Source organism: Parastagonospora nodorum (genome assembly GCF_000146915.1).
Source record: "Parastagonospora nodorum SN15 chromosome Unknown scaffold_5, whole genome shotgun sequence".
Classification (NCBI taxonomy): domain Eukaryota; kingdom Fungi; phylum Ascomycota; class Dothideomycetes; order Pleosporales; family Phaeosphaeriaceae; genus Parastagonospora; species Parastagonospora nodorum.
Window position 1 is genome coordinate 811,001 of NW_001884553.1, and position 27,222 is coordinate 838,222.

At 52.7% G+C, this 27,222-nt stretch overlaps 16 protein-coding genes across 16 annotated transcripts; 8 read left to right on the top strand and 8 right to left on the bottom strand.

Moving 5' to 3' along the window:
- Positions 1-296: 296 nt before the first annotated feature.
- On the top strand, positions 297-1,355 carry SNOG_03722 (hypothetical protein; the record flags this gene model as incomplete). The annotated part of the gene is made up of 4 exons (XM_001794220.1): positions 297-380; positions 554-653; positions 698-1,013; positions 1,232-1,355. 4 exons carry the CDS (start codon positions 297-299, stop codon positions 1,353-1,355), a joined length of 624 nt encoding a protein of 207 aa, XP_001794272.1.
- A 199-nt stretch (positions 1,356-1,554) lies between these two features.
- Positions 1,555-4,844, top strand: SNOG_03723 (hypothetical protein; the record flags this gene model as incomplete). The annotated part of the gene is made up of 3 exons (XM_001794221.1): positions 1,555-1,838; positions 1,898-2,501; positions 2,563-4,844. The coding sequence occupies 3 exons, from the start codon at positions 1,555-1,557 to the stop codon at positions 4,384-4,386; spliced, it is 2,712 nt and encodes a 903-aa protein (XP_001794273.1). The 3' UTR covers positions 4,387-4,844.
- Positions 4,845-4,980: 136 nt separating this feature from the next.
- SNOG_03724 (hypothetical protein) lies at positions 4,981-6,021 on the bottom strand (the record flags this gene model as incomplete). Its single annotated transcript, XM_001794222.1, has 2 exons — positions 4,981-5,382; positions 5,437-6,021. The coding sequence occupies 2 exons, from the start codon at positions 6,019-6,021 to the stop codon at positions 4,981-4,983; spliced, it is 987 nt and encodes a 328-aa protein (XP_001794274.1).
- A 668-nt stretch (positions 6,022-6,689) lies between these two features.
- SNOG_03725 (hypothetical protein) lies at positions 6,690-9,761 on the top strand (the record flags this gene model as incomplete). The annotated part of the gene is made up of 3 exons (XM_001794223.1): positions 6,690-7,274; positions 7,322-7,550; positions 7,603-9,761. 3 exons carry the CDS (start codon positions 6,690-6,692, stop codon positions 9,759-9,761), a joined length of 2,973 nt encoding a protein of 990 aa, XP_001794275.1.
- Positions 9,762-10,007: 246 nt separating this feature from the next.
- SNOG_03726 (hypothetical protein) lies at positions 10,008-10,305 on the bottom strand (the record flags this gene model as incomplete). The annotated part of the gene is made up of 2 exons (XM_001794224.1): positions 10,008-10,069; positions 10,203-10,305. 2 exons carry the CDS (start codon positions 10,303-10,305, stop codon positions 10,008-10,010), a joined length of 165 nt encoding a protein of 54 aa, XP_001794276.1.
- A 639-nt stretch (positions 10,306-10,944) lies between these two features.
- Positions 10,945-11,316, top strand: SNOG_03727 (hypothetical protein; the record flags this gene model as incomplete). The annotated part of the gene is made up of 1 exon (XM_001794225.1): positions 10,945-11,316. One exon carries the CDS (start codon positions 10,945-10,947, stop codon positions 11,314-11,316), a length of 372 nt encoding a protein of 123 aa, XP_001794277.1.
- Positions 11,317-11,506: 190 nt separating this feature from the next.
- Positions 11,507-12,547, bottom strand: SNOG_03728 (hypothetical protein; the record flags this gene model as incomplete). Its single annotated transcript, XM_001794226.1, has 1 exon — positions 11,507-12,547. The coding sequence occupies one exon, from the start codon at positions 12,545-12,547 to the stop codon at positions 11,507-11,509; it is 1,041 nt and encodes a 346-aa protein (XP_001794278.1).
- A 2,586-nt stretch (positions 12,548-15,133) lies between these two features.
- On the top strand, positions 15,134-16,469 carry SNOG_03729 (hypothetical protein; the record flags this gene model as incomplete). The annotated part of the gene is made up of 3 exons (XM_001794227.1): positions 15,134-15,225; positions 15,301-15,880; positions 15,948-16,469. The coding sequence occupies 3 exons, from the start codon at positions 15,134-15,136 to the stop codon at positions 16,134-16,136; spliced, it is 861 nt and encodes a 286-aa protein (XP_001794279.1). The 3' UTR covers positions 16,137-16,469.
- A 280-nt stretch (positions 16,470-16,749) lies between these two features.
- Positions 16,750-16,947, top strand: SNOG_03730 (hypothetical protein; the record flags this gene model as incomplete). Its single annotated transcript, XM_001794228.1, has 2 exons — positions 16,750-16,811; positions 16,860-16,947. The coding sequence occupies 2 exons, from the start codon at positions 16,750-16,752 to the stop codon at positions 16,945-16,947; spliced, it is 150 nt and encodes a 49-aa protein (XP_001794280.1).
- A 569-nt stretch (positions 16,948-17,516) lies between these two features.
- Positions 17,517-19,398, top strand: SNOG_03731 (hypothetical protein; the record flags this gene model as incomplete). Its single annotated transcript, XM_001794229.1, has 4 exons — positions 17,517-17,707; positions 17,833-17,954; positions 18,003-19,253; positions 19,283-19,398. 4 exons carry the CDS (start codon positions 17,517-17,519, stop codon positions 19,396-19,398), a joined length of 1,680 nt encoding a protein of 559 aa, XP_001794281.1.
- A 323-nt stretch (positions 19,399-19,721) lies between these two features.
- Positions 19,722-20,585, bottom strand: SNOG_03732 (hypothetical protein; the record flags this gene model as incomplete). Its single annotated transcript, XM_001794230.1, has 2 exons — positions 19,722-20,436; positions 20,503-20,585. 2 exons carry the CDS (start codon positions 20,583-20,585, stop codon positions 19,722-19,724), a joined length of 798 nt encoding a protein of 265 aa, XP_001794282.1.
- Positions 20,586-21,538: 953 nt separating this feature from the next.
- Positions 21,539-22,088, top strand: SNOG_03733 (hypothetical protein; the record flags this gene model as incomplete). Its single annotated transcript, XM_001794231.1, has 2 exons — positions 21,539-21,895; positions 22,023-22,088. The coding sequence occupies 2 exons, from the start codon at positions 21,539-21,541 to the stop codon at positions 22,086-22,088; spliced, it is 423 nt and encodes a 140-aa protein (XP_001794283.1).
- A 152-nt stretch (positions 22,089-22,240) lies between these two features.
- SNOG_03734 (hypothetical protein) lies at positions 22,241-22,618 on the bottom strand (the record flags this gene model as incomplete). Its single annotated transcript, XM_001794232.1, has 2 exons — positions 22,241-22,533; positions 22,588-22,618. The coding sequence occupies 2 exons, from the start codon at positions 22,616-22,618 to the stop codon at positions 22,241-22,243; spliced, it is 324 nt and encodes a 107-aa protein (XP_001794284.1).
- Positions 22,619-22,997: 379 nt separating this feature from the next.
- On the bottom strand, positions 22,998-23,518 carry SNOG_03735 (hypothetical protein; the record flags this gene model as incomplete). The annotated part of the gene is made up of 2 exons (XM_001794233.1): positions 22,998-23,224; positions 23,287-23,518. The coding sequence occupies 2 exons, from the start codon at positions 23,516-23,518 to the stop codon at positions 22,998-23,000; spliced, it is 459 nt and encodes a 152-aa protein (XP_001794285.1).
- A 935-nt stretch (positions 23,519-24,453) lies between these two features.
- SNOG_03736 (hypothetical protein) lies at positions 24,454-25,669 on the bottom strand (the record flags this gene model as incomplete). Its single annotated transcript, XM_001794234.1, has 3 exons — positions 24,454-24,861; positions 24,926-25,201; positions 25,289-25,669. The coding sequence occupies 3 exons, from the start codon at positions 25,667-25,669 to the stop codon at positions 24,454-24,456; spliced, it is 1,065 nt and encodes a 354-aa protein (XP_001794286.1).
- A 395-nt stretch (positions 25,670-26,064) lies between these two features.
- Positions 26,065-27,015, bottom strand: SNOG_03737 (hypothetical protein; the record flags this gene model as incomplete). Its single annotated transcript, XM_001794235.1, has 3 exons — positions 26,065-26,102; positions 26,126-26,270; positions 26,341-27,015. 3 exons carry the CDS (start codon positions 27,013-27,015, stop codon positions 26,065-26,067), a joined length of 858 nt encoding a protein of 285 aa, XP_001794287.1.
- Between the last annotated feature and the right edge of the window lie 207 nt (positions 27,016-27,222).

Here is a 27,222-nt window from a genome sequence, read left to right on the forward strand (position 1 = left end):
AGAGACTTCGGAGTCTGCAGGCTGAATGCAGACGGCGCTGCGTGGGCGGATTTATCCAGCAGTGGAGAGGGCAAAAACAAGCCCTGCGCCGAGTGGTTGCTGTATGCCCAAGGCCTCGAGTTTGTACCTTGAATTTCTAGCCACTCAAACCATCACGAAGCCCCTTAAGCACAAGGCACTAGCTGCGGACAAACAAGGAGCCGTGGTCGACGAGCTGAGCATCTGCGCGCCGCGGCCACCATCGGAAGAATGGCGGTCAGGGGACAGTTCTGGTAGACGTGACAAGTGACGGACCGATGTCACGGACGCGTTCAGTCAACGCTCATGACGACGAGCATAAAGGAGCGATCCGAGAGGAGGGTCTCAACGTGCGCGATGATGTGTGTTTGCGTGTCCCCAGGACGATCACAAGCGAAAAGCGTGGGAGGAGCCCAGCCTGCTATGTTTAGAGGCTGGAGCATGGATCCGCACCGAGAAAGCAGCAGTTTGAAAGTACGGGCTGGGACCCGGGGCTGGGAACCTTGTGCCGCCATGAGACATATGTGCATCTCAGGTGGTGCAAGAGGGCAGCGACGGCATCACCCTGCCGCGGCCGCTGCACACGACGACAACTCTGCAGTTTGCGCGGTTTGGAGGCCTCGCTGTTGGAGACAGTTTGTTGTTGACTTGTTGTAGGGAAGGCTAAAAACAGACGAAGCACACCCAAGACGGCGAATCCTAGTCGCTTCGGACGACGCTAGGCTGCATATTGCATCGGGAGATCATTGCGCCTGCCACGCCCGCATTGGCGAGAGGCAAAGGCACATCATCGACGGCGAACTCCCCTGGCCTCTTTGCGCGGCATCAATTCGGGCACGGGCGCTCGCAGACAGACCACCATCTGCCTCAGTCCTCCTCCCCGCCGTCTGCAAGTCCTCTTGGGTCCTCGACAACACCGCCAACCTCAACGTCTCAGCAAGAGACCGCCGCTCGTTACCGTTGTCGCTACAGTTGCTACCCGCGTCCTGTGTCTGGTAAGTCGCTCCACCCCTCCACCCTGTCTCCCGAGGCACTGGCAAAACTTTGGCTGCGCGTCGCACGTGGATGGGCCTGCGAGGAGCAAGTGGCAGAATTGCGTCGTGTCCGAGAAGAAGACGCTGCCACTCCGGATCGTTCCTTCTGCTTTTCTGTCAAGTGTCGAGTGTCGAGTTCGCTGGCCAACCACGGCGTTATTTGCAAACACGATCGACAGTCGTGACGCTGGAACCACGCAGCGGCAGCACCATCGGCCATCTGGCAGCTTTCACTCGGCGCGCTCACCCGTGGACCTCTACTGCGCTGCTCACGACTATGCGACTGTGCCAATTGCGCTCTAGCTAACATCCGCTCTCAGATCGAAACACGTTCGCTCTTTCTCTTTCCCGTTCCCGTTCCGCCATTAATACACGCGCGCTCTTTCTCTCGCTCGCTTTACGCCGCACGCCCGCCTCTGTGCATGAACTGATCCCGCACGCTGGAATTCGCCATCCGGGCACTTCACACACACCCCCTACCCACAACACACATAGGCACAACATGGTCAAGCCAGGGCTAGGCCTCTTCACCGGCCGTCGGAAGTCGTCGAGCAACGTGCTCGAGGAAATGGCACATGTGGAAACAGTGCCGAGCCCAGACGCTGCACACGCAGATTCTGGCGGCTTCCGGCTCATGAGCCGCACCGAAGTTGAAAAGGCCAACGAGCGACGCAAGACCCTCGAGCGAGAAAAGTCGTCCTCAAAGTTCCGCTTCAGCACTTTCGGCGCAAATGGCAAGGGTCGAGTGCAGTCATTTGAAGAAGAATCTCCAGGGTCCTCAAAGCGGTAAGCAGTATGGTCCAAGCGGTCAGCTCCGCCCAAACTAACCCTTTAATTAGTGACAGCAAGTCTAGCAACGGGACCCAGTTCTCTGCGTCGCGCCCGTATAATAATGGCCAGCATGGCTCCACCTCCACTCTTCCCTCCTCGACCGATGCTAGCTCAGACGACAACCTTTTCTCCAGTGCCCCTCGTCCTCCCATCCCACAACACAACAGCTCCCCGAGCTCATCATTGAGCATGAACGGCTTCCGCAAGCAGTTGCCGTCGTTGCCCAAGTCGAGTCACGGTCTGTCGAGCAAAAAGGATGATAAACAATCCAGGGAGCGGTCAATGACCGCGTCGAGTTATGCAAGCACCGCAATACCGCCGAAATTAGAAGCAGGACTCGACTTTGGCAACTCATCGTTCGATGACATGTTCAGCGATATGAACCGGAAGGAATCTCCTCCCGAGATGTCAAGAGAAGCTCCGGGACGTTCGCTTCTTTCGGAAAAGCGTACATTCCAGCCCGAGCCCATCAAGACGTACCCCAAGCTCGACGTCGAGGCTCCCTTGAAGAGCTGGGAGAGCCGCGGATCCACCGAGAACCTCATGTCCTCTTCCCACTCGGACGACGAGTCACCGCCGCCGCCCCCTCCTCCGCACAAATACTCATCATACGCACCGGTAGCTTCTGAAAGCCCCACCTTGCCGACGCATAACTTTGGAGACCGAGATGCTCCAACAGCACGTCGATCCCTACATGGAGAAGACGTCCTACCGTGATAGCTCTCCTGAGCAGCATCCGACACAGCCGACCTCCCTCGCCTCCTCTTCCGCCAACTCGCTTCAGACGCCTGCTTCTTCCCGATCGTCCAACTACACCAACAACACGACACCCAAGGCGTCCCTGGCCTCGAACATCTCCACCTACACGGATCACGATGACGATCAAGACCTGTTCGCACCAGTCAAAGCAGCGCCGAAATCCGAGTCCAGAGCTGCGCAAAAGGCACCTGCTCACTCCATCCCTGAAGACCAGACTCCTACAGTACCAGCTAACGCGCCCAGACCGGGCGCAGGGCGCGTGTTGACACAAACGGAGTACCTGGCGATGCAGAGGCGAGCAAATTCGCAACCTCCGCCTGACGACGATTCAGATGAGGACTACGAGGACGAGGAGGAGGCTATCAAGAAGCGCGAGGAAGAGGAAATCTCGAGACGCAAGCAGCAGCAGATGCAGTTCGCACGTGAGGCTATGCGCCGCACTACGACCACGTCTGCAAACCCTTCCCGACCCGACGGTGGCCCGGAAGACATGATGGGATTCCCGTCGGAGACCTCGATGAAGGCCGATGAATGGGAAGACGAAGATGTGCCTCTGGGTATACTCGCACAGCACGGCTTCCCAAGTCAAGTACGCGGCCGAATGCCAAATCAGCCAGCTAACGCCATGCCCTCGTATATACCAGACCGGCCGGCGTCTGCGGGCGCAACGCCCAGTCGCGCTCCAGGCCACCTACCCGCTTTTGCCAGGGGCCTACCTGCGGACCCTCATAGCTCCTTCATTGGTGGAGGCTTGGTACAGCCCATGAACCGAGAGTCCATGGGCTTCAACGGCTTTGGTCGCGGACCAATGTCAGTTGCCGGAGACTCGATGGCTGGAGGTATGGGTATGCACTCGCCGATGATGTACCAAGAAGCTGGTATGTCCCAGCCTTCTCTTGTGGATCAGATCCAGATGAGGGATATGACGAAGCAGAAATACATGGGAGGGGCATCTCAAAAGAAACCTGAAGGCGGACCTTTCACTGGTATGCTTGGTCAGCAAATGAACACCAACGGGCAACCACAGCACCCCACACGAATGTCGCAAATGCCGATGAACGGTATGATGAACCCGATGATGGGTGGGCAAATGGGCGGACAAATGCCTATGATGGGCATGGGCATGAACCAGATGGGCTACTCGATGCCTCAAGGAAACGACATGATGGCGATGCAGCAAATGCAGCAGATGCAACAAATGATTGCTATGCAGCAAATGCAGCTCCAGCAGATGCAAGCCATGCAAAGGCCGCAGACCCAGGATCCTCGCATGTCGATGGCCATGCCAAATGGCTTCGGAGGGAATATGATGGGCAATGGCAGCTTCCTTAGCGTGCCAGGCGCTATGCCCAACGGCATGCAGAACCGCCCGATGTCGTTCATGTCTGGAGCCCAGGGGCAACAACAGCCAATGTCAAACTTTATGGGCCCTGGGCCAGGCTACACACCCTCCATCGCCCCATCTGAGCGGTCCAACGTTGGTCTCTCCGCCCGCTACAGGCCAGTAGTCAACAACTCGGACGCACACTCGACCGGTACATCGACCATCCTGCAAGCCTCGAGCGGCGCCAGCGCCAACAAGCCCAACACCATCAAGGGCATAATTAAACCCGCGCGGCCACCGCCTGTCGAAGAAGATGAAGACTGGAGCAAGATGGCCGCACGCAAAAGCAAATTTGGCTTCGGCAGCAAGAAATCGCAAAACAACGGATTGGCGGAACTGACCAAGGGTCTGAATATTTAATTTCTCTTCTCGACTATTTAAATACCCAACTCTTTTTCTCTACACAACAGCACAGCAACGCGCTGTTTTTGGCAGCGAACGAAGCGAGACGATACAAGAAAGGAGAAAGGAAAGACACGATCTTTTTTCCATCTCGGTATAGGCTGAGGAATCTGATATATGAGCAACATGGAGGCGATTTGATCTGGGCATTTACACAAGGCGTTTTCTTTTTACTATTCATATTCCTTTGCAATTTGTTGTTGAATATGGGCATAAAACTTTCGGCGATGGCGACCACCCAACCTGTTTCCAACTGTTGGTATACACGCTGTGCAATAATACAAGGGGCATTATCGAGGTGGATTATATATGCATATCTTTATCTCCAGTGGGGTTCTTGCTGCATGTGGTGTTACCGGGGGGAATGGAGTAGGATTCATTGTAGATTTTAATAGGGACACTTTTTTCGGCTTGGGAACATTGATTCGTCTTGACTTGTGCATGCTCATGGTGGTATGATGTGATGGTATTAGATCTTTGATGTTTGGATAGCTGCTCTCGAGCCATTATCTACGATTGGGACACTCAACATCTTCTAGAAAGGTAGACAGCCTACCGTTCAATCTTCCCATCCGTATCCAGCAATTCCCTCGCCGCAATGACTTCAGCTTGATCAAATCCTGGGGCCTTGCCCGCGCTGGCATTCCTGACAATCTCGCCGAGCTTGCTCGTCGCAATCTCCTCCAATTTCCTGACCGTCTCGATTTTGGGGATGGGTATGTCGTCGTCGTCGTTTTGGTTGTTTCCGCGCTTGCTCGACACGGTCGCTGACTCGGACAACAAGGGGAGGAGCTTCGACGTGAGCATCTTGAGGCCGTAGTAGCCGCGCAGATAAGAGTCGTTGAGCTCGACGGCGCGGCAGAAGTGTTTTAGCGAAAGAGAGAGGGCGGAGAGAGAGGGCGGCGTGGTGGATGTGGCCGAGAGGTAGTGCAGAGTAGCGATGTGCGCGTGTGCCTAGTATGCATGTCAGTAATCGAATCCCAAGCTGGATAGGAAGTAGCAACTCACGCTCCACGCATTCGGCATGATAAGCAGCACTTCCTCCGCGCAATAAATCGCCTGCCCCCACGCTGCCTGGCTAGCATACAATTCACTCGCCTCCGCCCACGCCTCCACGTCCGTCGGGCTATTCTGCAGCAACACCGTGATGGCAGTAATCGCATCCTGCGTCCTCCCCAGCGCCTTCAACACCGCCACCCTCCTCTTGCGCACACTCATATTCGTCGGGTCCTCCTTGAGAATCTTCTCGTACCCCTCAAACACCCTCTCCAGATCCGCGTCCGACTGCGCAGTGGCTTCGTTGTAGATGCCGCGCAGGGTGATGATGCGCTCGTTCTGGTCGCCGAAGCGCGCTTCGAGGCGCTGGAGGATGGCTTGCGCGGATGTCTCGTCGCCGGTGCGCAGCGCCGAGTAGAAGAGGTTCTCGTGGATGGTCCATGATTCGGGGGTTTCGCGGGAGAAGAGCAGGGAGAGGGGCCAGGGTAATGAGGATGTGGGTGGGTGGGAGAGTATGAGGGGGGCTTTTTGGGAGAGCGCGAGGGCGGTCGGTGGGGGGATGTGGGTTGGTGGGGAGAGGAGGTTGGCTTGTGACATTATGGCGACTTCCTCTGGTATGTGTAGACTGATGGCAATGCGCGGGAGTGTAGATAGGCGCGAGTGTGATCGCCTTCGTGTCTAATAGCCTGATGGTCTGCACAGCGCTATGAGCGTCGTATGCGATTGAATTGTTCCTGTTCGTCTGGTAATTGACGACGTGTGATAACTGGCCGTCCTGGTGTTGGTGTGGAGTCGCGATGTTGGTAGATACTGGAAGCTTAGCTCCCGAGCAGCGTCGTCGGCGAAACTAGACTGCCGGCGGGCATCATCCATGCGCGTCAGTGAAGCCTCCACGACAGATGCAGGTCCGCTCACCACCTGCCGATCGACCCTGAACCTGCGGCTCTTTTTTCAAACTTTTGGTGCAGAGCTCTTCCCATGTCGCCAATCACCCAATGATGCCTGTTGGCCCTCCTCCACGCTTCCGCACCACTACCCCTCCACGTGCGTTCCGTTACCTAGACACACGACTGCGGGAGACGACTTGAACTCGCCAAAATGTACTACTTGTTCGTCGAGGTACACGATAGCAGGACTGACACCAAGCCAGGTTCGAGAAATCCCTCTACGACCTCATTCGGGGTTTGCGCAATCACAAGGGCTCCGAGAAAGAGTATATTGCCGAGAGCATAAAAGAATGTCGCAAAGAGATCAGAACCAACGACATGGACCTGAAGGCTACAGCCCTTATGAAGCTCACGTATCTCGAGATGTTTGGCCACGACATGTCCTGGGCAAGCTTCAATGTCCTCGAGGTCATGTCAAGCTCCAAGTTCAAACAGAAACGCACTGGATATCTTGCAGCAGTACAGAGCTTTCGCAGAGATACGGAGGTCTTGGTGCTCGCTGAGAACCAGCTCAAGAAGGACATCATGAGCCCTACTCCACCGTATATCGCTCTGCCGTTGGGAGCAATACCGCACGTCGTCAATCCTAGCATGGCGAACTCTGTGCTTTCGGACCTCATACCGCGCCTAACACATTCGCATGCCATGATCAGGAAGAAGACCGTTGTCACTCTGTACCGACTTGCGCTTGTATACCCAGAAACCTTGCGACCTGCATGGCCGAAGATCAAGGAACGGCTGCAGGATGACCAGGAAGATCCGAGCGTGACAGCTGCCATCGTCAATGTCGTGTGTGAGTTGGGTTGGCGGAGACCACAAGATTTCCTACCGCTTGCGCCTCGGTTGTTCGACCTCTTGGTTGAGGGCAACAATAACTGGATGGCTATCAAGCTGATTAAGCTTGTACGTTCGAAGACTCGAATGAATTACATGATTGCTGACGTTGACAGTTCGCGACACTGACTCCGCTTGAACCTCGATTGATCAAGAAGCTCCTGCCACCGCTCACGAAGATCATTCGTGAGACCTCCGCGATGTCATTGCTGTACGAGTGTATCAACGGCATAATACAAGGCGGCATCTTGGAAGCTGTCGAAGGCACTACAGAGGGCGAAGAAGTTGCAAAGCTATGTGTCGGCAAGCTTCGAGGCATGATGGTCATTGAAGGCGACTCAAACTGTAAGCTAATGCTGGAATCAATGAGAAATGTCCATGTCTCATCGTTTTGCAGTAAAATACGTGGCGTTGTTGGCTTTCGAGAAGATTGTCCGTTCACATCCATACCTTGTGTCTCAGCAACAAGATGTCATCCTCGAATGTATCGACGACCCCGATATTTCGATACGAATGCGCGCCCTAGATCTCGTCGTCGGCATGGTCAACACCGACAACCTCACAGCTATCGTCGGACGTCTAATGCGACAATTACGAAACGCACCAATTGCGTCTCCAGCGAATGACTCAAACAATGACCGAGTCAGGATGACGGAGATTGTGCCATACGCCGACGACGATTCCGACGCAGAGGACAACCTACGGCAGCATGAGCAACAGTCTGACCAACCACCGCCTTTACCTGATGACTACCGGATCAGTGTGATCAAAAGGATACTGGAGATGTGCTCTCGTGACACTTATAGTAATATTTCCGACTTTGACTGGTACATTGATGTGCTAGTACAGCTCGTCAGGGTCTCGCCGTCAACGAATCACGCCTCAGCAACAGAAGAGAAAGAGGACACAGAAAGATCAGATGAGATAGGAGGTGGCATTGGACGTGAGCTTCAGAATGTCGCCATACGGGTCAAGAGCGTTCGATCGGAAGCAGTCGATGCGGCGCAATCCCTGGTACTTGTTGATCGAAGAGAGCAAATGTTCCCATCATCAGGCAACGGCGGACAAGGCGTGCTTGAGTACGCAGCTTGGTTGGTCGGAGAGTTCTCCAACTACCTTACTCGACCCGAACCTGTCATGACGTCCCTTCTCCACTCCAACTCCTTGCAGCTCCCTGCGAAGACCCTAGCCGTGTATCTACAGGCAATACCCAAGGTCTTCTCCAGCATGGCGGGCAATGACCAAATATCATGGACACCAGAGCGCAAAACCCTCATGTCGCTACTGATGGCTCGTATAATACACTTCCTGGAGCCACTCTCAACGCATCCCAGTCTCGAGGTGCAAGAACGAGCGGTCGAGTACCTAGAGCTTATGCGTTTGGCTGCCGAAGCCGCTTCGGGTACTGCGACTGGTACCGACAATGGCGACTTCACTGATCCACCGTTATTACTGACACAGGCCATACCGGCCTTGTTCTCTGGTGCTGAACTGAATCCGGTCGCGCCTGGTGCGCAACGCAAGGTTCCCATACCGGACGATCTTGACCTAGACACGCCCATAAATCCGAACTTGCAATTCCTCCTGTCACAGGCCGAGAATGAAGGCTTCGAGACAGAAGAAGACGATGTGTATGCAGCGTACAGCGAACCCGTAGCCGCATACGCCGATACACCTACAATCATCGCTCCGGCAGCAGAGCGCCTCGATGCCCCCCACAGGGAACCCACCAGCTATCAGAATGCGGTGGAGGAAGAATACCTGGATCCTGACATCATCGCCCGACGAAAGGCTGAGAGGAGAGAACGGCACAAGGATGACCCCTTCTACATCGACCCTGACGGTGGCAGTGGCACAGTAACCCCACTGAGCAGGATAGTGCGTGACGGAAACCAAGAAAATAATGACCTTGACATCGACTCTATACCTATCATGGACCTCAATCTCGAGAGGGCGTCATCGAGTGACCAAGTCCCACGGTCACGAAGTCCCCGCAAACCTGTACGGAAAGTTGAGATCATGGGAGACGAGACGCTTGGCCCAGCCGCCGATAATTCTTCCAGAGAAGACATCGTGCAACCACGCCCAGGCAAAGCAAAGAAGTCGCTGTTAGATGTGGACAGCTCGGGTCTTGCTTCTTTGAGCCTCGTCGACGATGACGGCAGCTCAAATCGCAAACTCACCCAGTTGGAAATCGAGAGGCGGGAGCAGGAAGAAGCCGAGATGAAGAAGGCGTTACAAGAAGTGGAGCGCTTGCGACTAGAGATGCAGAGGGCGAGCGAGCGGTTACACGTCAAGGAAGAGGTAGCCATCAAGAAGAAGAAAAAGAAGGTCCGGAAGGTGGATGTCGAGGGAGATGACCCTGCTGCTACTCCACCCGCCGAACCAGAAGGTGAAGAAGCGGACGCGGCACCAGTCAAGAAGAAGAAAAAGAAGAAGGTCAAGCCCGAGGGCGAAACCGAGCAAGGCGACGGAGGCGAGGACGCCGCGATCAAGAAGAAGAAAAAGAAGAAGCGCACCGTCGTTCTTGACGACGGCGACGCGCCTGCCGAGTAATACAGCAGCCAGATTTTCAATCGACAAATGTGAATCGAGTTGCATTGGTATATCTGACCATAGTTTCAGCCCGTATATGCCTGGTGTAACGCCGTGTCCCTATGAACCGAATGCGAAAGAAAGTAGCCAAGTGGCTTCTGTTCTCCTAGTTCCCCTTTTTGTACGAGTTGGCGGCCCAAGTAAACAAAGTCATGCCACGCGAAGATGTACTCGCGGCATTGCGTCTAAGGCGAAGATGTCGTGCGCTTAGAAGAACAGCTTAAGAAGCTCGAAAAGGAGACCGCCGCATAGTACGAAGCCGAGGAGGACTGCCGTGATATTAGTCCCTGACAATTGCCATAGAGCTCGCCACACAACCACAAATCCAGTTCCACTATCCCTCTTGCTCTCCTCTCACCATGTGCTACTACCAGGAACTCGCCATGTATGGGGTAGACTCACTGATCCACACCTTGCTAATCGGGCTCTTCTGCGGCCCGCGCTTGATAACAACGGGCTGTTCTGGCTTGCCCATCTTCTTCTCCTGCGCCTTGGCGAAGCGCATGTTGGCTTGCCGTTGCTGGGGGGTTTGCGCCTGCGCTCGTGTTAGCCCTCGTGGACCCTGGAATGGGGGGAACACATTGCATGTGCATACCATTGTGGAAAGTTGTGTTGTGGTGATCTGATCGCGATATTCGAGGACGGAGGAATTTGGCGCGAGATTGTGTGCCTGAGGATTGTAGGAGAGGTAAGAGGGCGAAGTAGGGTCCAGGGTGATGCAAGGTGTTCGCTTTGGAAATGTCGGCGCACGGACCGAGGCGCGCGCTAGTGGGGATGCGATTGCGGAGATATGGGACGGAGGTTTGCTATTTTGGTACTTTTGCGTTCGTTCATCTTTTATACACTTTCCTTCAGACTGCGAACTTCACAATTGCAACGTCGCATAACCCGTCGCACCTCCAACATTACTCCAGGCATCCGCGAAATCATCCCGAGGTAGAAATTCTCAGAAGAGCGAAGAAATCGGTGCCTGGAACGCACGCGATGAACCACGTCAGAGCCATCACCGCACGCACGCTATCGCGGAGAATAGGACAAGTGTCGAGACAGCGCCGCTATGCAACAGACACGCCTCCCCAACCCACGCCTCCGAACCCCTCGCCAAATCTAAACCCGCCAAAAGCGCCTTCGAGAACTGTACGTCATGGCATATACCCCACATCCATTCACCTCAAGACTAACAACTCCACCACAGGGCACATACTACAAGTCCTTCTCTTACCCCGTGCTCAAGACCTTCCTCATCGCCCTCTTCACATACCAAATCACATACTACACCTGGCTCAAGCTGGAGATCATCGAGCAGAAACACGGCAAGGCAAGTGAGATTGGCGATTTGCAGGAGCAGTTGAGAGAGGCGGTGGCGAAGCAGAAGGCCAAGGCGGGGGATGTGGTGGATGAAGTGGCGGAGGCGGGGAGGGCTGTGGCGGAGAGTGTGAGGGAGGGGACAGAGGAGGTGGTGAAAACGACCGAGGCGGTGGGGAAAGTGGCCGGGGGTGGATGGTGGCCTTGGTAGAGTATGATGCATGGTGAAGGTATGATTTGTACGATTGAAGTAGGATATGTACAACAGCCCCGAAGATACCCTAAGAATATGTCTGAAAAGACGAAATAAAGCATGCTCCAAAGTGGGCAAAAAAATCAATTACGCCACCCCTGCCGTTTTCCTATGGTATCGTGCATCTAGTTGTCGCAATAGCCTCTGCTCAACCGAAAAACTCGCCGCTGACAAGGCTCTCCCATGGCTTGCCAGTATCCCACACGGTCTGCAGCAGCGTCGCGACCTTGGGCGTGTTTGTCATGCCAAAGCCCTCGACGCTCTTCAACCTCTCCATAATCGTGTCTCTCTGCACCTGGTCCTCGGAATCGCAACCAGCCGCAAACATGGGAAAAATGATGCACGCTTCCGCCGTACTTCCTTGTCGGATCTTGTACAGCAGGCCCACGATTTCGCCCACGGCATGCTGGACCTCGATATCGGACGCGGGTTTTCCGAGGACCCTGCGGTACAGGTGTATGAGTCCAGCCCAGTGGAACAATTCGTTCGTGGCGAAGATTTCCGTCGCGTCCCAAGCGCCTTCGGACTCTGTAGACGCGTCAGATCGATGATTACATCCCTTCCGTATATTCCTTTCCAGTAGGCCTTCTTCCAATTCTCGACGGATCTGAACCGCTTGTCGCACAATATCCGGTCCTGGCTTCCAATCGGCTCGTATGTTGCCATCTGGATCAATGCGTTGCGGCTCGCAAATCTTCGCGAGATCAGATATGCGGGCTAAGCTGCCGATGCACCGTGTAGTGAAGCCATTCAGACAGTCAATTTCAAAGTCCTCGTCAGTCTCAGGGGTTTGAGCAGACCAATATGACGCTGGCATATCAGTCTTACCCCCGCTGAGCGAGCCGATAACGTCCAGATATGCGAACCATCTGGAGAGGAAGTATGCTACATGATCCTTGCGACTTGTGCCGAGTGGTGGACCCCGAGCGCTGATCATCTGCCGTGCCATGGTGAGATGATCTTGCCATGAAATGGGTACTTCGAACGTGCCCGAGCATATAATCTCAACGCTTGCCATCATGATCACGACGGCTAGCGTGTTGTCGGATACATCATTAGGGTTTTCCACTAGGGTTTGACGCAGCTTGGGGAAAACGTCGCGGACCCACAGGGCGATGCGATTGTTAGGCTCAGGGTGTCTGAGCATTCTGGCTCGATGAGCAGCAGAATAGGCGAGAAGCAGGTTCATGATGTTATCATCCGCAACGGCCACTAAAGAAATCAGTTCTGTTGTATAGACCTCTAACAAAGTACTTACTCTGTGGCAATATCTGACGGAACGGATTTTGCTCGCAGTCATGAGGAACCAGTAACCGTGCGGTGTGGTTGAGGAAGTGATGAAAGTACAGAAGGTTCATAGGGTTTTCCATAAGGATACGCGGTAAAGGTCCCAAGGATTTTGGTATCCGTATTGGAACGGGCTCTGCATAATAGCCGCCACGCTCAAAAGCCATATCTTGACTGCGTGGATCTGCACTTCCGTGGGTGGTTTCGCCGTCCAACTCCATTCTATCGGTCTGAGGACTAAAGATGGAGATGGCAGAGAAATCGTCGTTGTTGGGAGTGTCAAGGTCGGGGAGCCCGAGATCATAACCATAAGTGGTCGCCGAACAATCCGCAATGGGATACTGACGCCCGCATCCGGCACCTTGACTATGCTCCGAGAATTCGTTGTTGATGATGCTATGCACAGACATCCTATGCAGATCAGGGGCTTCGTTGGCTGGACTTTGTATGCTCGTGGTGCTTCTCCAAGCATTTTCTTCGGAATTGACTGATGAACCGGGTGTCAAAGGCTTGGGAACGTAGGGACTGTAAGGATCTAGCGGACCTGTATATGGTGACTGTACATCTGACATAGTTGTCTCCGGTGAGGCTGTGCTAAAGAGTTGAGTTTGGCCACAGTTGTTCGCATCAAGGAACTCTTGAGGTGGAGGCATCGATGTCGCCATATGAGCAGGAGTGTGACCGCCATTGTAATTACTCGGCTCTTGATTTGATGTGTGCAGCGACGGACCGAAAGTATTCTGGAACTCGATTTGCGTATATGCCGCTGAATTCGGCAGCGCTCCAGCATCTTCGTCAAAGTCGTAAACATCGGCTTCAGGTAAGGTCATTGATTGGCTGCTTTCAAGTAGGACTGGATCGACCGCGAAGCTGGTCGAATTTGAAGGTGAGGTATCTGAATGTGACCTGAGGTTTGGTGGTTGGTTTGAGGCTCCTGGCGGAGATATGTTGTCCTGAAAAGAAAAGACTGTTTGGAATGGACTGCCGGATGCCGTACTGGAGGCGTCTGAACCTGCCGTGTTGGATCTATCTCTTTTGGTTCGGCCGCCCCAGTTGAGCCTGATGCTGTAGTCGCATACCTCGCCCTGCCGTTCGCAATTGACACAGTGTGGCTTCTCCTCTCCGCTGGCAACCAGTTAGTGAATACACGGAACTGCACGCTTTGAACAAGTTACCATTTGACCTTACGTGCCTTACATGGCCTGCAGATTGGTTAGTCTTGAATCGAATGTCCAATGTGAGAAGACCTGTTACCAGCAGCCATTGCGTGATCGTCTTTTTGGCTCAACCCCTGGTTTTTTGGGTCGTGGCATGGTCAGTGGTTCTTGCCGACACGGAACGGTAAGCGCCAAATGGTGTTACAGGTATAGATGATGTTGTCCAAGGTAAGGATCGTCGCGATGTGTTTGTGTTTAAGCCACCGTCCCAGCTACACCATATGTAGCCGTGTGTACTATCCGAACCGTCGTGTAAAGTTCGAGGAGGGAATTCCACGAGGTTTTTTTGCTGATGCTACGCGTCCATGCTAGACTGCGCCACACCTACGGAAGCTCGTGCATCAACGGCGGGCTGGTAGATGACTACCTCTAGGCATAGAATGCTGCTTCCATGTTGCACAAGATGAGACCGGGTTTCGTTACAAGCATGCCGAGGATGGGTGGGGGCGGAGACATTATTGAGATGCAAGATAAGCTCTCAGCCCCGATCACCACGCTAGACGCTACGATCGTCCTTTGAGCGGGGCAAGCACGCGGCATTCCTTTCGGAAGCCACCAACCCTCAACGGCGGTAATTTCCTTCATTTCGACCGCTTGGCATCATGCCTGGCCTGTGGCGGCGGGATCTGCCAGTCAATCTCGTTCTCTGGCTGGAGCACTAGCCCTCCTCGTGCCTTGGAGACAAAGCGGTGCGTCTAGGATCTTCCCTGGTGCGGTCAATTCTCTCGCACGTAGTGCACGTTTGCAAGCATACCGTCAGACACGTACTCTATCACACACCTCATCCGAGGTGGTGACTGTGCGTTTGTCGCAGTTGCACCAGCCACAGACGGGATCATGCAATTATTTCATATGCCCCTGGCTTGATGCACCCGGTTCAGCCCTACAACGAAAATACCCACGTTGGCCATGACGGTCAGCTAGCCCCGCAGCAGCGAAGCAACGAAGCAGTATATTGGTCCATAGCGATGGACCTTTACAGAGAGGAATGCAGAATTTCAGTAATAAGTGGCAGGAGATTCTAGTCAACCTGTAAGGCCTTGGTTTCGGTGCATATCGTCCAGCGCAAGCCTGTCGGCTGAGGCGTACAGATCTTAAAAAGATGGTGATTCTTCTCGAATATCAGCAGAAGCCACGCTTTAGGAAAGTGACATTCTACGCATGGGAGAGGAGTCAATGAAGTGGTCGAGTGACAAGAGAGCAAACACATGCTGAGTCAGCAGATCATGCGATGACGTCGCGACGAATGCCATTGTCCAACTTGCACAAAAATGCTGGAAAGGACTGGTGATTGGATCCATCGTGACTTGAAGGACGTCACACTCGGAAAAGCAGAAGCAGAGTGTGGAGATAGCCATTTCTGGTACGTTCGGTGCGGTAGTAGTTCGCCAAGACCAAACACCCACCCGCGGTTGTGACATCGCGACAAAAGTCGCAGTGTGGCCCAACTCCCTCCAACATCCACCCTCCACACCAGAGATTCCGCCACAATGCTTGCACGAAGCGCCCTATGTCCCGCGAGGACCTTTGCAAACCGCTACCCGCCCGCCATCATCGCCCCTATCTCCGCAGCGACAGCGTCCTTCTCCACGTGCACACGATCTAGCAAAGCCTCACAATCGCGCCCCAGCTCTGTCGCAGCGCAGCGCGCCTTCCCCAGCAAATTTGTCGTGCGGAATGCGACATCGGCGTCCTCGCAAGCTACAGGCCGTGCCCCACCAGCAGCGCAACCGAAACTCACATGGAACGACTTCTTCGCACTTCGACGAACACGCCGAAGGATCGGGCAGGGGTGTTCCGTAGTAGGCGCCGTTGGAGTCACTTACTACGGCCTTACCACCATGATGGCGAACGGCTATGATGCCACGCTGTCTGCGCAGCTTGGTGGCCTGGACCCCTTCATGCTGATGGGATTGAGCACGATTGGCATGATGGCAGTGGGGTGGTTGATTGGGCCCATTTTCGGCAACCAGCTCTTCAGCCTGGCATATCGAGGCGTACTGGCAGAATTCACTGCGGTAAGTAGATCAATCCTCAGCGGTGGTCATCGGAACGTTTTTCGGATAGTGGCTGACATGGGAACAGAAAGACTCGGGCTTCTTCAACCGCATCAAGCGCCACCGAGTTGATCCCACCGCGTCCTCCCTCGCGAACCCGCCACCAGACTACTACGGCGAGAAGATTGGCAGCGTGGCCGGCTACAGGCGGTGGCTCAAGGACCAGCGAGCTTTCAACCTCAAGACCGGCAGGTACCGAGGCGGAAAGTCGGCGTAAAAGAACGCTTACGACGATTCTATTGGCATGCCGCCCACCGAATACACGGTCATGCACAAGAAAACGGCTTCATTTAGACATTGCGGGATAACTGGGACGTGGGTGCTCTCAGCAACGCAGTATGAACGGCAGAGTATCTACAGGCATTTTCTTTTCTTTGTAAGTTTAAGGGTAGCGATCGTATTTTCAGGCTTACCAGCACAACGGCGGTTCACAGCCAGATTTTCCTAGAGTTCGAAAAATATCCAATGGCTGCATGTCGCTATTGTACTTGTACCATGTACTCGATGATGCATGAATCTCCGATCTCCGGGATCTCGCTTCTTTCAAAAACCTTTTGTGCACTATAGTGCAGATTCAGTGAAGCTGATGTTTAGCGCTAACGATCAACTGATGTGAGTTGCGTTGAAAGGGTATCCCTTCGCTAAATGCTTAGTATTGTTCCTGGACGCCTTGTTCGCCAGCACAAGGCCGCAACTCCAGAATACCAAGTCAGCAGTACAAAGACTTGACGATGGAAAACAAAATCAGGATGGATACCTAACAGTTGTCTGACATCCACGTCCCTTGTCCATTTCGTCTCAATTATCAAGATCTGTTACACAATACAAACATGCGACCATTCTACGATGCGTCGGAACTTCCGCGATCTCCACTCTTTAGTGAGAAGCACCGGTACCAAAACTTGCAAAACAACTGCACATTAAGTCCTGTTTCGGACAGTGTGTCTCGACCTTTCATGGCGGATATTCAAGCAGATCACAAGAAAGAGAAGGAAGAGGCAAAGGCAACGACGAAGAAGGATACTTGAAAAAGGATGCTTTCTTCAATGGCGAATCGAAAAGGCATCTTGCGTCTAGGCATTTGGAGGCGTCAGATAGGTCTCGCGCGCATTCGATAGCGTGTCGGTGATGGCGAGGCTGTGGCTTGCTGAACTCTCAGCCGCAAAACTGAGCCCATCTTAGTGTATGAGCAAGCAAAAACGACACCAGATCCGACATTCGCAATTGCTACTACAATGGCGGGCTAGATCGAAAATTGACAGCACGATAGCCAAAGCGAGCGTTTTGCTCAATGAGCATCTAATCTACGAGACTCATTAGACTGCTGCTTCCATTTAATGATTGTGGACATGGAATTCAGTGCGCTCATTCTTTTGACTAGTCAAGCTAGTGTGGTCGGCAATCTAGAATCTACACAACAAAGACATTAGCGCTTCGGATGTGGAAACAGCTCCAAGCTGGCGAGCTAGCAACAATGACTAAAGGGAATCTGGGGTACACTTACCGCAGCGAGCCTACATTATAAGATGCGCCATTCTCCTGGTGTTCGGAAAGCCATTGCATCTGTTCTGATATTTCCGGACTGAAGCCCTTCACCATGTATACCAGTGCCATCGTCTCGCTGCTTCTACTTGCTCCCGGAGTACTAGCTCAACGAACCTCGACCGACGCAACCTGCGGTGGCAAGAAAGGTTACACATGCCTCAACTCTGGTCAGCAAAACCCATCATCGACCGACGGAAATGAACTGACATCTTCTAGCTTGGGGATCATGTTGTTCTCAGTATGGTAAGCAGGCCTCATTTCCACTTCTGATGCAAACCCATTCTTACCCTTGCAGGATGGTGCGGCTCCAAACCTGAATACTGCGGCAAAGGATGCAATCCTGGTTTTGGTACTTGCAACAAGCCTAGTGCTGCTTCAAGCTCAATCGTTATCAAACCCACGCAGACTCCTGCAGTTCCTGTCTCTACGAACGCGCGCTGCGGATCCTCGTTTGGTGGGAGAACATGTCAAGGATCTCAGTGGGGAAACTGTAAGCTCATTGCTGTCATTCTAGATGCTATGGACTGACTTGGGAAAGGTTGCTCACAGTATAGTTGGTGCGGCTCGACGAAAGATCACTGCGATGCGAAGACTTGTCAGAAGAACTTTGGTCAGTGTAACGGACAAGTGGCTAGCTCGAAGAGTTCGTCGACTTTGGCGACTTTTATCAAGTCATCGCCATCGACATCGCCATCGACATCGCCCTCGTCCACGCCCTCGAAGTCTAGCTCAACACCGTCCACATCTTCGACTACATCCAGCTCACCAAGCACCTCACCAACGCCAAAGCCATGCTATCAGATCCCGCCTAGCAGGCCGTGCGGTGCATATACGGGCCCACTCGACAGCGCTTCCTTCTACGAAGCCTGCACCAGCCCCTTCTCCAACTACTGCGTAGCCAACTACCAAGCGTTCTGCTATGGTAAACCGTCATCCGACAGCACGCAAATTCGCTCATTTTCAGCGGGCGTCGCAGATTGTAAGGTGCAGTGCGACCAGGACGCGGCGTGTGTCGGATTGGCGTTCCAGAATACGCAAAGCCAGACGTGCACATTGTACAGTTCGATCAAGTCGATCACCGCAGGTGATAGGACTGATACTGTGTTCCGCCAGGCTTGCCCGTCTACGGGGCAGAGTTCCACGCTGTCTCCTAGCTCATTGGCCTCGTCGACTGTCTCCAGTTCATCAGCCTCATCGACAGTCTCTAGCTCATCATCACCGTCAAGCTCGGCAGTGTCGACGCCAGCTCCGACAGACCTCCCCGTCTCCCGCGACGGGACATGTGGTGCATCTGCCGGATCTTCGTGCAGCGGTTCCGCTTTTGGCGCTTGTTGCGGAGCAGACAGTTTCTGCGGTCTCGGTTCGTCCTGCGGTGCTGGATGCCAGCCTGCGTTTGGCCTTTGCGCGTCGCCATCTCCCATTAGTAGCTCCGAAACTTCGTCACCCACACCCACACCAACGCCTACACCTACGCCTTCGCCTACGCCAGAAACCTGCTTCCGCATCCCCTCAACCCAAACATGCACCCCCTACACCGACCCTCTCCGATCTTTCTCTCAATCCTGCAAAAGCATCTCCCAGCAATTCTGCACATGCAACAACTACTACGGCACCTGCTACGCCACTGTATCTGCAGACAGCACCATCATCGCCGTCAAGCAACACGGCGAGAATGCCGATAGCTGCTCCCGAGCATGCGATCAGGATAGCACGTGTGTTGGCTTTGCCTTCAACGATTCCAGCGCGCAGTATTGCACGCTGTACAGCGAGATCAGGGCGACGGGCGAGGGTACGTATGTTGACTATGTGTTTCGCAAGACTTGTCCGACAGCGTCGTCGAGCTCGGTCGTGGTGATGCCGACTCCGAGGAATCTGCCCATTTCCAGCGATGGTACATGTGGCGCTACTCCGGGTTTTTCGTGTCTGGGATCTAGGTTTGGGGCTTGTTGTGGAGCGGATGGGTTTTGTGGGCTTGGGGCGGCTTGTGCGGCTGGATGTCAGGCTGATTATGGACTTTGCCAGACTCCGACGTGTAGCGCTGGCAAATAGTCAGAGTGTTTGATGTTTGAGCGGGTTTGGGGAGAAGTCGAGGCGTGTCGAGCTCAGTCTTATCAATGGCTCGAAACAATTTTTCACCATGTAGGTTCGGTGTACATAATCACAGTAATTCTTGGGGGCGCAAACATTTTTCATCTTGATAAAACTTGTATTCTCTCTTCTATAAGACTCTTTGAGCAAGCAACTCCTAGCGAGCTCCTCACTCCACCGCTGCCAAAATCTGTCGATACCTCCATATCCAATTCGAGCGAGCCTTCCTCACTGAATTGCTACACTTCGGCCCCATCTCAGGGGCTATCGCGGGTGCGGGTGCAGATTGTGAGCACTCCATCTGCAACGCTTCCTCCTTGGCCTCCCGCCACTTCGTCTTGATCTGGACAGAAGTGACAATAGGATCAAAGTGATAGCCCTGCGGAGAGCATATTGCGAAAACCACCCAGTCTTCTTTACGGTGCGCTCCACACGCGCAATATGGGACGAACTTGACATCGTCACCCGTGGCGCGGTGGGTGAAGCCGCACTTCTCACACACCTGTCCGACGCGCAATCGCTGGGCTTCATACGAGGGCAAGATGCGCATTAATGCGACCATTTTCAGCGTGATGGGTACAAGGATTGGCGATGCGATACAGGACTTGCAGAATACATGTTCACACTTGGCGCACGTGAGGTGCTGGGGAGGATGAGGTCCTGTCACGTGTGTGATGTGATTCTCCGCGCCGCAGCAGCAGATCCACATCCCGTCCTGCATGTTATCGCCATATGTCATCTGCATGATGTGCCGGTAATTATGCTTAGCCCAGAGTTCCCTGGTGTCGGGAAGTGGCTCTGCTCGAGTTATGGTGACTTGGTCCTTACGCGAAGAGGAGGCAAAAGAGTTGCCAGTGGGCTGTCTAGATACGATGCTCAACATTCTGGAAAGCGTGTAAATGTGTCAAGACAGTCCTGCTATTCTTGAAATTCTTTAAGATGATATAGACTGTCCAAACCGATGCGAGACAGGTTGATCTACTCCATACCAGACGATGTTCAGTCCACCCTGTGCATTGGCAATGCCTGACATTATTAGCATACAGTGATCTCGTGAAGCAACAGTAAGCCATAAGCAGCTGTAGAACTGTACGTGCACAATGTCGAAACACACATGATGCCGTTGTGCTGTTAAGCTAACGCACGTAAACGAAAATGTACCGAGGAATGACCCAGAGTCAGTGACATTGTGATCGTGTAATGTCGGTCCTACGGATATGTCGTGAAATGGGGAGTTGCTGTCGTCATCGCAGTCAGTGTCGAAGTCCGCATTATGATTTTCCCACTCAAAACACAAAACATATAACATCCCCTGCTACTGTTGGATCAAGTCGATGCCCACAAGATGTGGGCATAAGGCTGCTTATATACCCATGAGCAGGTGTTTGCTGATGATTGTCGAGATGGTAGCAAACCAAAACAGTCCCCCTTAATCGACGCAAAGATATGTTCGTAGAGGAGGAAATACATGCTTGAGCATGACGAACAAGGTGTCTCTCTACAGAGAGAAATGATCGTTGATGGCGCGCAGCCCCCTTTGATAAAGGCTCGCTCCGTGTAGTGGTACATGTGAAGGACGTGGCTGACGGGTGCATATAAAAGATATGGCTGACGGTGCACAGCCCCCTTGGTAGAGGCTCGCCTGCATGTAAGGACATGGCTGACATGTATGACCACGGGCTTCGGTGACATACACGGAGCTAACTATATCTGGTCTAGACAATGATGTCACCTGACTCATGGTTCTAGGTAGGCAGACTGTGGTACTGCAGCCTATATATGCACAGCCATTCTCCAAAGCTTGCTCTTGATTCCTTTATTCTTCTACCAATACCTCTGAACTCATTACTCAAGTTAAAGAACGCCTTCACACCTGACTCCCAAAATCGATCAGACAGACACCTCAGCACGCACGAACTTCCAATCACGACCCTCAATATTTGAATCATTATCGCAGCGAGGATATTGTGCAAGCCGAATTCCAGAATGACGTCAAACAGCGACGATTACAGCGATGTGTATGAGGATGATGAATATTGGAACAGGTGGCATTTGAATGAATACGAGCCCAGATTGGTCAAGCCCATGGAGAAGACTTTCACAGCACCTTGGGATCTGCCGGTTAGCGATTCCGATTTGGAAAAGCTCAAAGCTGGTTTCAGACCCCGAAACTTTGACGATAAATACGGCTGGCTCATTGAGGATGACAATGGGAACATATCTATCCACGTTATTCGACACTTTGTACACGTGGAGGAGTACATACTTCACATTACCCCGAAGCCAAGTAACGGCAATGGTGCGAGTGCAAAGATCCACAGCATTACCTGGAATGGAGATTTGGTTAGTATAAAGGACGATGTAGAGAAGGCCAAGGAGACAGTTGTGGTTCTAGCTAGAGCTATTCTCAAATGCGACTTTGAGAATGCGCCTAAAACAGCTTAGTATCGAAAAGCTAGACACGGAATAGATGCAAGACCATCTCGCAAGCTGGGAGCAGTCATCATATTGTGGGGTTATTTCTCGGGACCTGTAGTTAATACTTCCTAAGTACATCCAAACTTTCCTGGTACCATACACTGTAGCCTGTTTCCACTGCATATGATTTCATGATGGTCACAGTTGCCCCCGATTGCGTGATGAGATTATTCAAAGAATCGTAGCGATGATTGTGGTGAGTGCAGGCTCTCAGCTCGATACCGATAGACTGACGCTTAGGTACCACATGCCACGTCGGACAGCTTGCAGGAATTCAAAAAGGTATTGTAGGCAAGCCAAACGCGACTTCATACCCAGAGCGTACACTTTCACATTCACGTATGACAAAGAAGATATGCGTGACTCGTGAGCAGGGCTGAGGGGACTCGTCACGCTTGAGGCGCAAGTTCCAACGTTTTTCGCGCAGGAAAGGTGTGGGATGGAGTCGAGGGGATCAAGTTCGCGTCGGCGTTTTTCTGAATGAACGATCCGCGCATTGCTATCTACTTCAATGCGTAGAATAGCTTCGCTCTAAATGTACTCTATACTATACGTACCCTTCCGCGACGAGCCCGTGATGCCGTCCATGGCGTCCCATGTGAGCGAGGAGGGGAGGACGAGTACACAGCTTGTGGAGAGAGGAGGCTTGAAAGGGAGAGATAAGTATTATTGCAGCATGCGAGGTGAAGTGTAGTGTGGGCATAGGGCGGAGTAACAAGCTGACAGGAAATGTAATCTATATTTCAGAAAAGAGTGTTTCTATACGTAAATGACAGTCTAAGCTACTTGAGATCTAGAAAAAGGAATCTTGGAAACAGTGTTGCAAGATGCAGGTGTGCATCGTAAGACGGGCAGTCAAAGTAGTTGCGTGCTGCAATTACCAGGACCTGGGAATAGTTGGAGTTAAACCCTGAACTTCACCGAACGGACCAGAGGAACCGAACGCTTCTTGTCCTCTTGCCCATCCTCAAAGTCGTCTCGAGTTCTGATCGCTAATCTTCTTGTTTTTGTTGTTGTAGACGTCCCACTTGATGATGCTATCCCAGGTAATCTCGCCCTTGACTGAAAACTCCTTCTCGGCAGGGTTAGGATGAACTTCGCCTGCTTCCTCGAAAGCTTTCTTGGTGTCAACAAGCTTGATGCCGTTTTCTGAGATGTGGTAGACATAGGAATTGCCGGGGTATGTGGCGCCACCTGCAAAAAAAGATATGATTAGCGAATGTCTCAGATGGGGGGGTTTGAACTGCGATCCTTACTTTTAGCAAAGTCTTCACTGCTCGTGGTTGAAACCCATGGATCCTGGTCACCTAGCTTATTCTTGACATGGTCAATGACACTCCCGGTTCCTTGAGGATTCCAGGCCTTGAAGCCTCCATCATCTAGGATCTCTTGAGGCGAGCGAGAATCCGCGCGATAGACGGTAGCCAACGCAGGGGATAGTAGGGCGAGTAAAGCAGCGAAGTGAACGATTTGAGAGCGGCCGAACATATTGAGCTGATTTGCTTTGCTTGTTGCAAACTTTGAAGACTTGTCGGGGGAAAGATGGATAGGTTAAGCTGAAGACGAAGATGAAGTGTGTTTTCTTGGGCTGAAAGGATGCAATTGATGCTGGGAATTGGAGAAGATGGTTTGATGGTTGTTGATAATTAAGTCACAGAGCAAGAATATCGAGATCTTATATACTTCAGCATATGGTATCTCAGTGCTTCATTCAATGCTAAGGAGTTGAACGGGTACCAGGGTTTCCGTCGATTGTCATCCAACTGCTGGCACCGAAAGAATTACAGTATTCCCCTCGATTGTCATCCAACTGCTTGGCACCTAGCACTGCGCAACAATACAGAATCGACGCTTCGACGGATTCAGGGTGATTGTTTTGGTGCTCAGGTTCCTTCCAGGGTTCAGAGTCCTTTCGGGGTTTAGGTTCGGAGGTGGCCTTACAAAACTGCGCCACTGCTTACATATGACGTCCTGTTCTGTGATGTTTATGATCTGTGCGAAATGGCTGACACCGTGCTACGTGGTGCTAAAGATCTGTCTGGAATGGCTGACATCCTGCTACGCGAATGTTCATGATGCGAAATGGCTGACGTCCTGTTATGTGATGTTAATGATATGTGCGCATTTCGCAGCGTTACCATAACTAGTATTAATGTATCACGTGATGGGGAAACGGCGCGCACCCTGAAGGTATTTACAAAGGAAGCTGTTCAGAGAAGCTCCTGCGTGAGTCTTGGCCGTCATTTAGAGTAATGGCTGTTAGGTGGGACCCTTACAGGCTGTGCAATGCTGCTCTGCGATGTTAGCGACACGAAAATTATGAAGTGGATTAAGAATAGGAGATGAAAACATCAGCAAGTTGCAGGAAGGATTTGTCAAATTTCAAAAGGAATAAAACTGCTATGTAACAAATGCACTCACACTCAAGCGACGGCCCTGTATCCGGGGATACTCCGGAGCTGGGCCATCACCTCATCCAGGTCTTTAAAACCTGTGGATGGGGGAGGCTGAATGATGACACGCTCGGCAGGGCCAGCGACAGTCTGGGAACGAGCCTGTAGTTTAGGACGGTGAGCAGGCGGGAATCCAGGCTGGGATCGATTTTGAATCGAGATTTGCCGAGCCTTCTGACGGCGCTCAAGATCTTCTCCAGAAAGATCAACTCCACGAGACAGTCTGGAGAGAGTAATAGCGCGAGGCGGCGCAGACGGGCGTACCGGCTCTGTCTCCCTCCAAACCTGAGCTTTAGCTAGGCTCACTGGCGGCGATGGTGCAATTACATTCACCCGCGGCGGCTGAGTAACAAGAACAGGAGGCGATGGGGAGCATTGCTGCCTCAGTGGAAGGCTCCGCAGCGACACTCTTTCTGGTACAAGGCGGCGCGGATGGACGTACCGGCTCTGTCCTTACTCCGGGAACATGGGCTCTGTCTGGTGTCGCTGGCGTTGTGGGTGCAGCTGTTTGCACCCACACCGGCTTAGTAGCACGGACAGGTGGCGATGGACGTGATAGAGGCGACGGAGGCTTTGCGGCGTCAGTGGAAGGCTCCGGAGAGACGCTCTTTCCAAGGTTCCAATCGAGCTTCATGGCGACCGCGGTACCCTCAGGATCCCGGCGGAAATCGACTATGGAACCAATATAGTAGCCAGTACTCCCAGGTTGGAGGGGGTGCTGGCAATCAGTACACGAAAGCACGGAAAAGTCTAAACATCCACCGCTCATCGTTGCGCGATGAGACAGCCCACAGTGTTGACATACTGAACAGTACGCCATTTGATTGCCCTCGTGAAAACGAGGTCGGAAGAGTTCCGTTGCCTCGATTGGAATCTGAGTGAGGATCTCTGACGTTCGGCAGTCGTCACAAAGGACATGGCTGCAACGACGGCACTGAAGGTATCCGAAGGGATACTTGCCTGTGATGTGTGTGAGGAGGTTCTCGGTACCGCAATGACACAGCCAAAGGCCGTCAACCTGTTGGTTCTTGACACTGCTGAGAAAAGGGTATTCAGCGCCAATCATTTGGCACTGAGCAGGATCCCAGGCTTCCTCTACAGGTGTCGCATTCTTAATTTCAGCACTGACAGGGTGGACTGAAGCCGGTAGACCACTCATCTTACGGATCAGTTTTCTCAACTGCATCTTGATTGAAAGGTTGCTGATCGGGTGTTATTTTGCGAAGCTTTCGTGATGAGAGTTGCGTTGCGATGATCAGTTGTTACTGAATGGTTGTGAGAATTCTATATCGAACGGTTGAAGTGGTGAGGGGAAAGACTTTATACACTCCTTGCGGCAAAGTCCCATGATGCGATGTGTGCGTAGGATATCCATTGTGTGTGCACTTAGAAAACTTATTGTATATACTTGCGTTGTGCAAGTGGGAAGCGATAATGGTGAGAAGATATAAACACACAATGACTGAGACTTGATTCTGGAATTGAGACACTTACTTTGAACAATGTGCACCACGTCTCTGGCTTGCTGATGTTTTTGTCTTATTCCTACATACGCGTCTTCGATCTCTGGCTCGCGAAGTTCTAGGCCCATAGATCAGCTTGGCCGATACAGGATGGACCTGTGACAATGTTCAGCACATACTACAGTCACCTGAGTTCCGGATGAGGATTGATGCAGAGCCCCACGTGCAGATGTCGTATCCAAACTCATCCTTCCATGCCGCGAGTGATCGCTCATCCTGGGTTCGTAATGCTGAGCTCCGCTCCCATGTTTGTCTCCAGCGCTCCTAGTTCATATCGGAACTTTATTCTAGCAGCATCCTCCGCCTTGACCATCACAAGCTTCACGAAGCTTACGTTTGGATCCCTTCGGTACGGCTCGACGGTGCCAATGTGGTATCTTGGCCAGTCTCCATAAGACGATGTGCCGCAGCCAGAACACGTAATTCCGTAAAAATCGAGAGTCGTCCTCTCCATCTCCGCTCGATGGCTCAGGCCGCAGTTCGTACAGACATGGCAGTAGCGCACCTCGCGTCCGGGGGCAGGTCGAGGAGCGCTGATCATACCCATCGGCCAGGGCGTCAAAACTTCGGAAGAGTAGCAATCTGTACACATTCCCCGATCGCATCTGCCGCAGCGGAGATACTGGAATGGATGTGGGCCCCTGTAGTGCCGGATGGTGTTCTCGTGCCGACAGTGACAACACAGCCACAGCCCGTCGCCGATGTCTTCGTCGGTCCTTAGAGAGCGGATAGCGGGATATTTGTTCTCGAGTATGAGAGAAGGGTCGGTAGGTGCTTCGGCAGGAATAGCATTATCGAATGTGTCCTGTAAACTCTCATCACGAGAGCCGTCCTTTGAATGTCGAGCAGGAGATAGTATGACGGAAAGCCTCGAACTGTTGCTCGCTTGTCGCTTAAGGCCCTTCTCGTTAACTTCTGTCAGATTTGGGATGAAGAGGCCTGAAATTCGGCGAGAATGGAAGACGCTGTCTTTGCGCTGCGTCAGAGCAAGAGCTAAGTTGTGCGCCATCCGGGTTAAGTGTGTTGGGTTGATACTGTTGTCAAGTGGTGGTAATGAGCTGTTGGGGAGAAATAAAGTGTAGTTTAGCAGGGCTTGCCGCGCATTCGAGGTGAAGTTGTGATTGCTTGCGCCTTCCGTTCAGTGATGAGGAAGCTGCCTTGGACTAGGAAGCTCAACTTTCTCTTCACCTACCTCTACACTGCAAATATTGCTGAT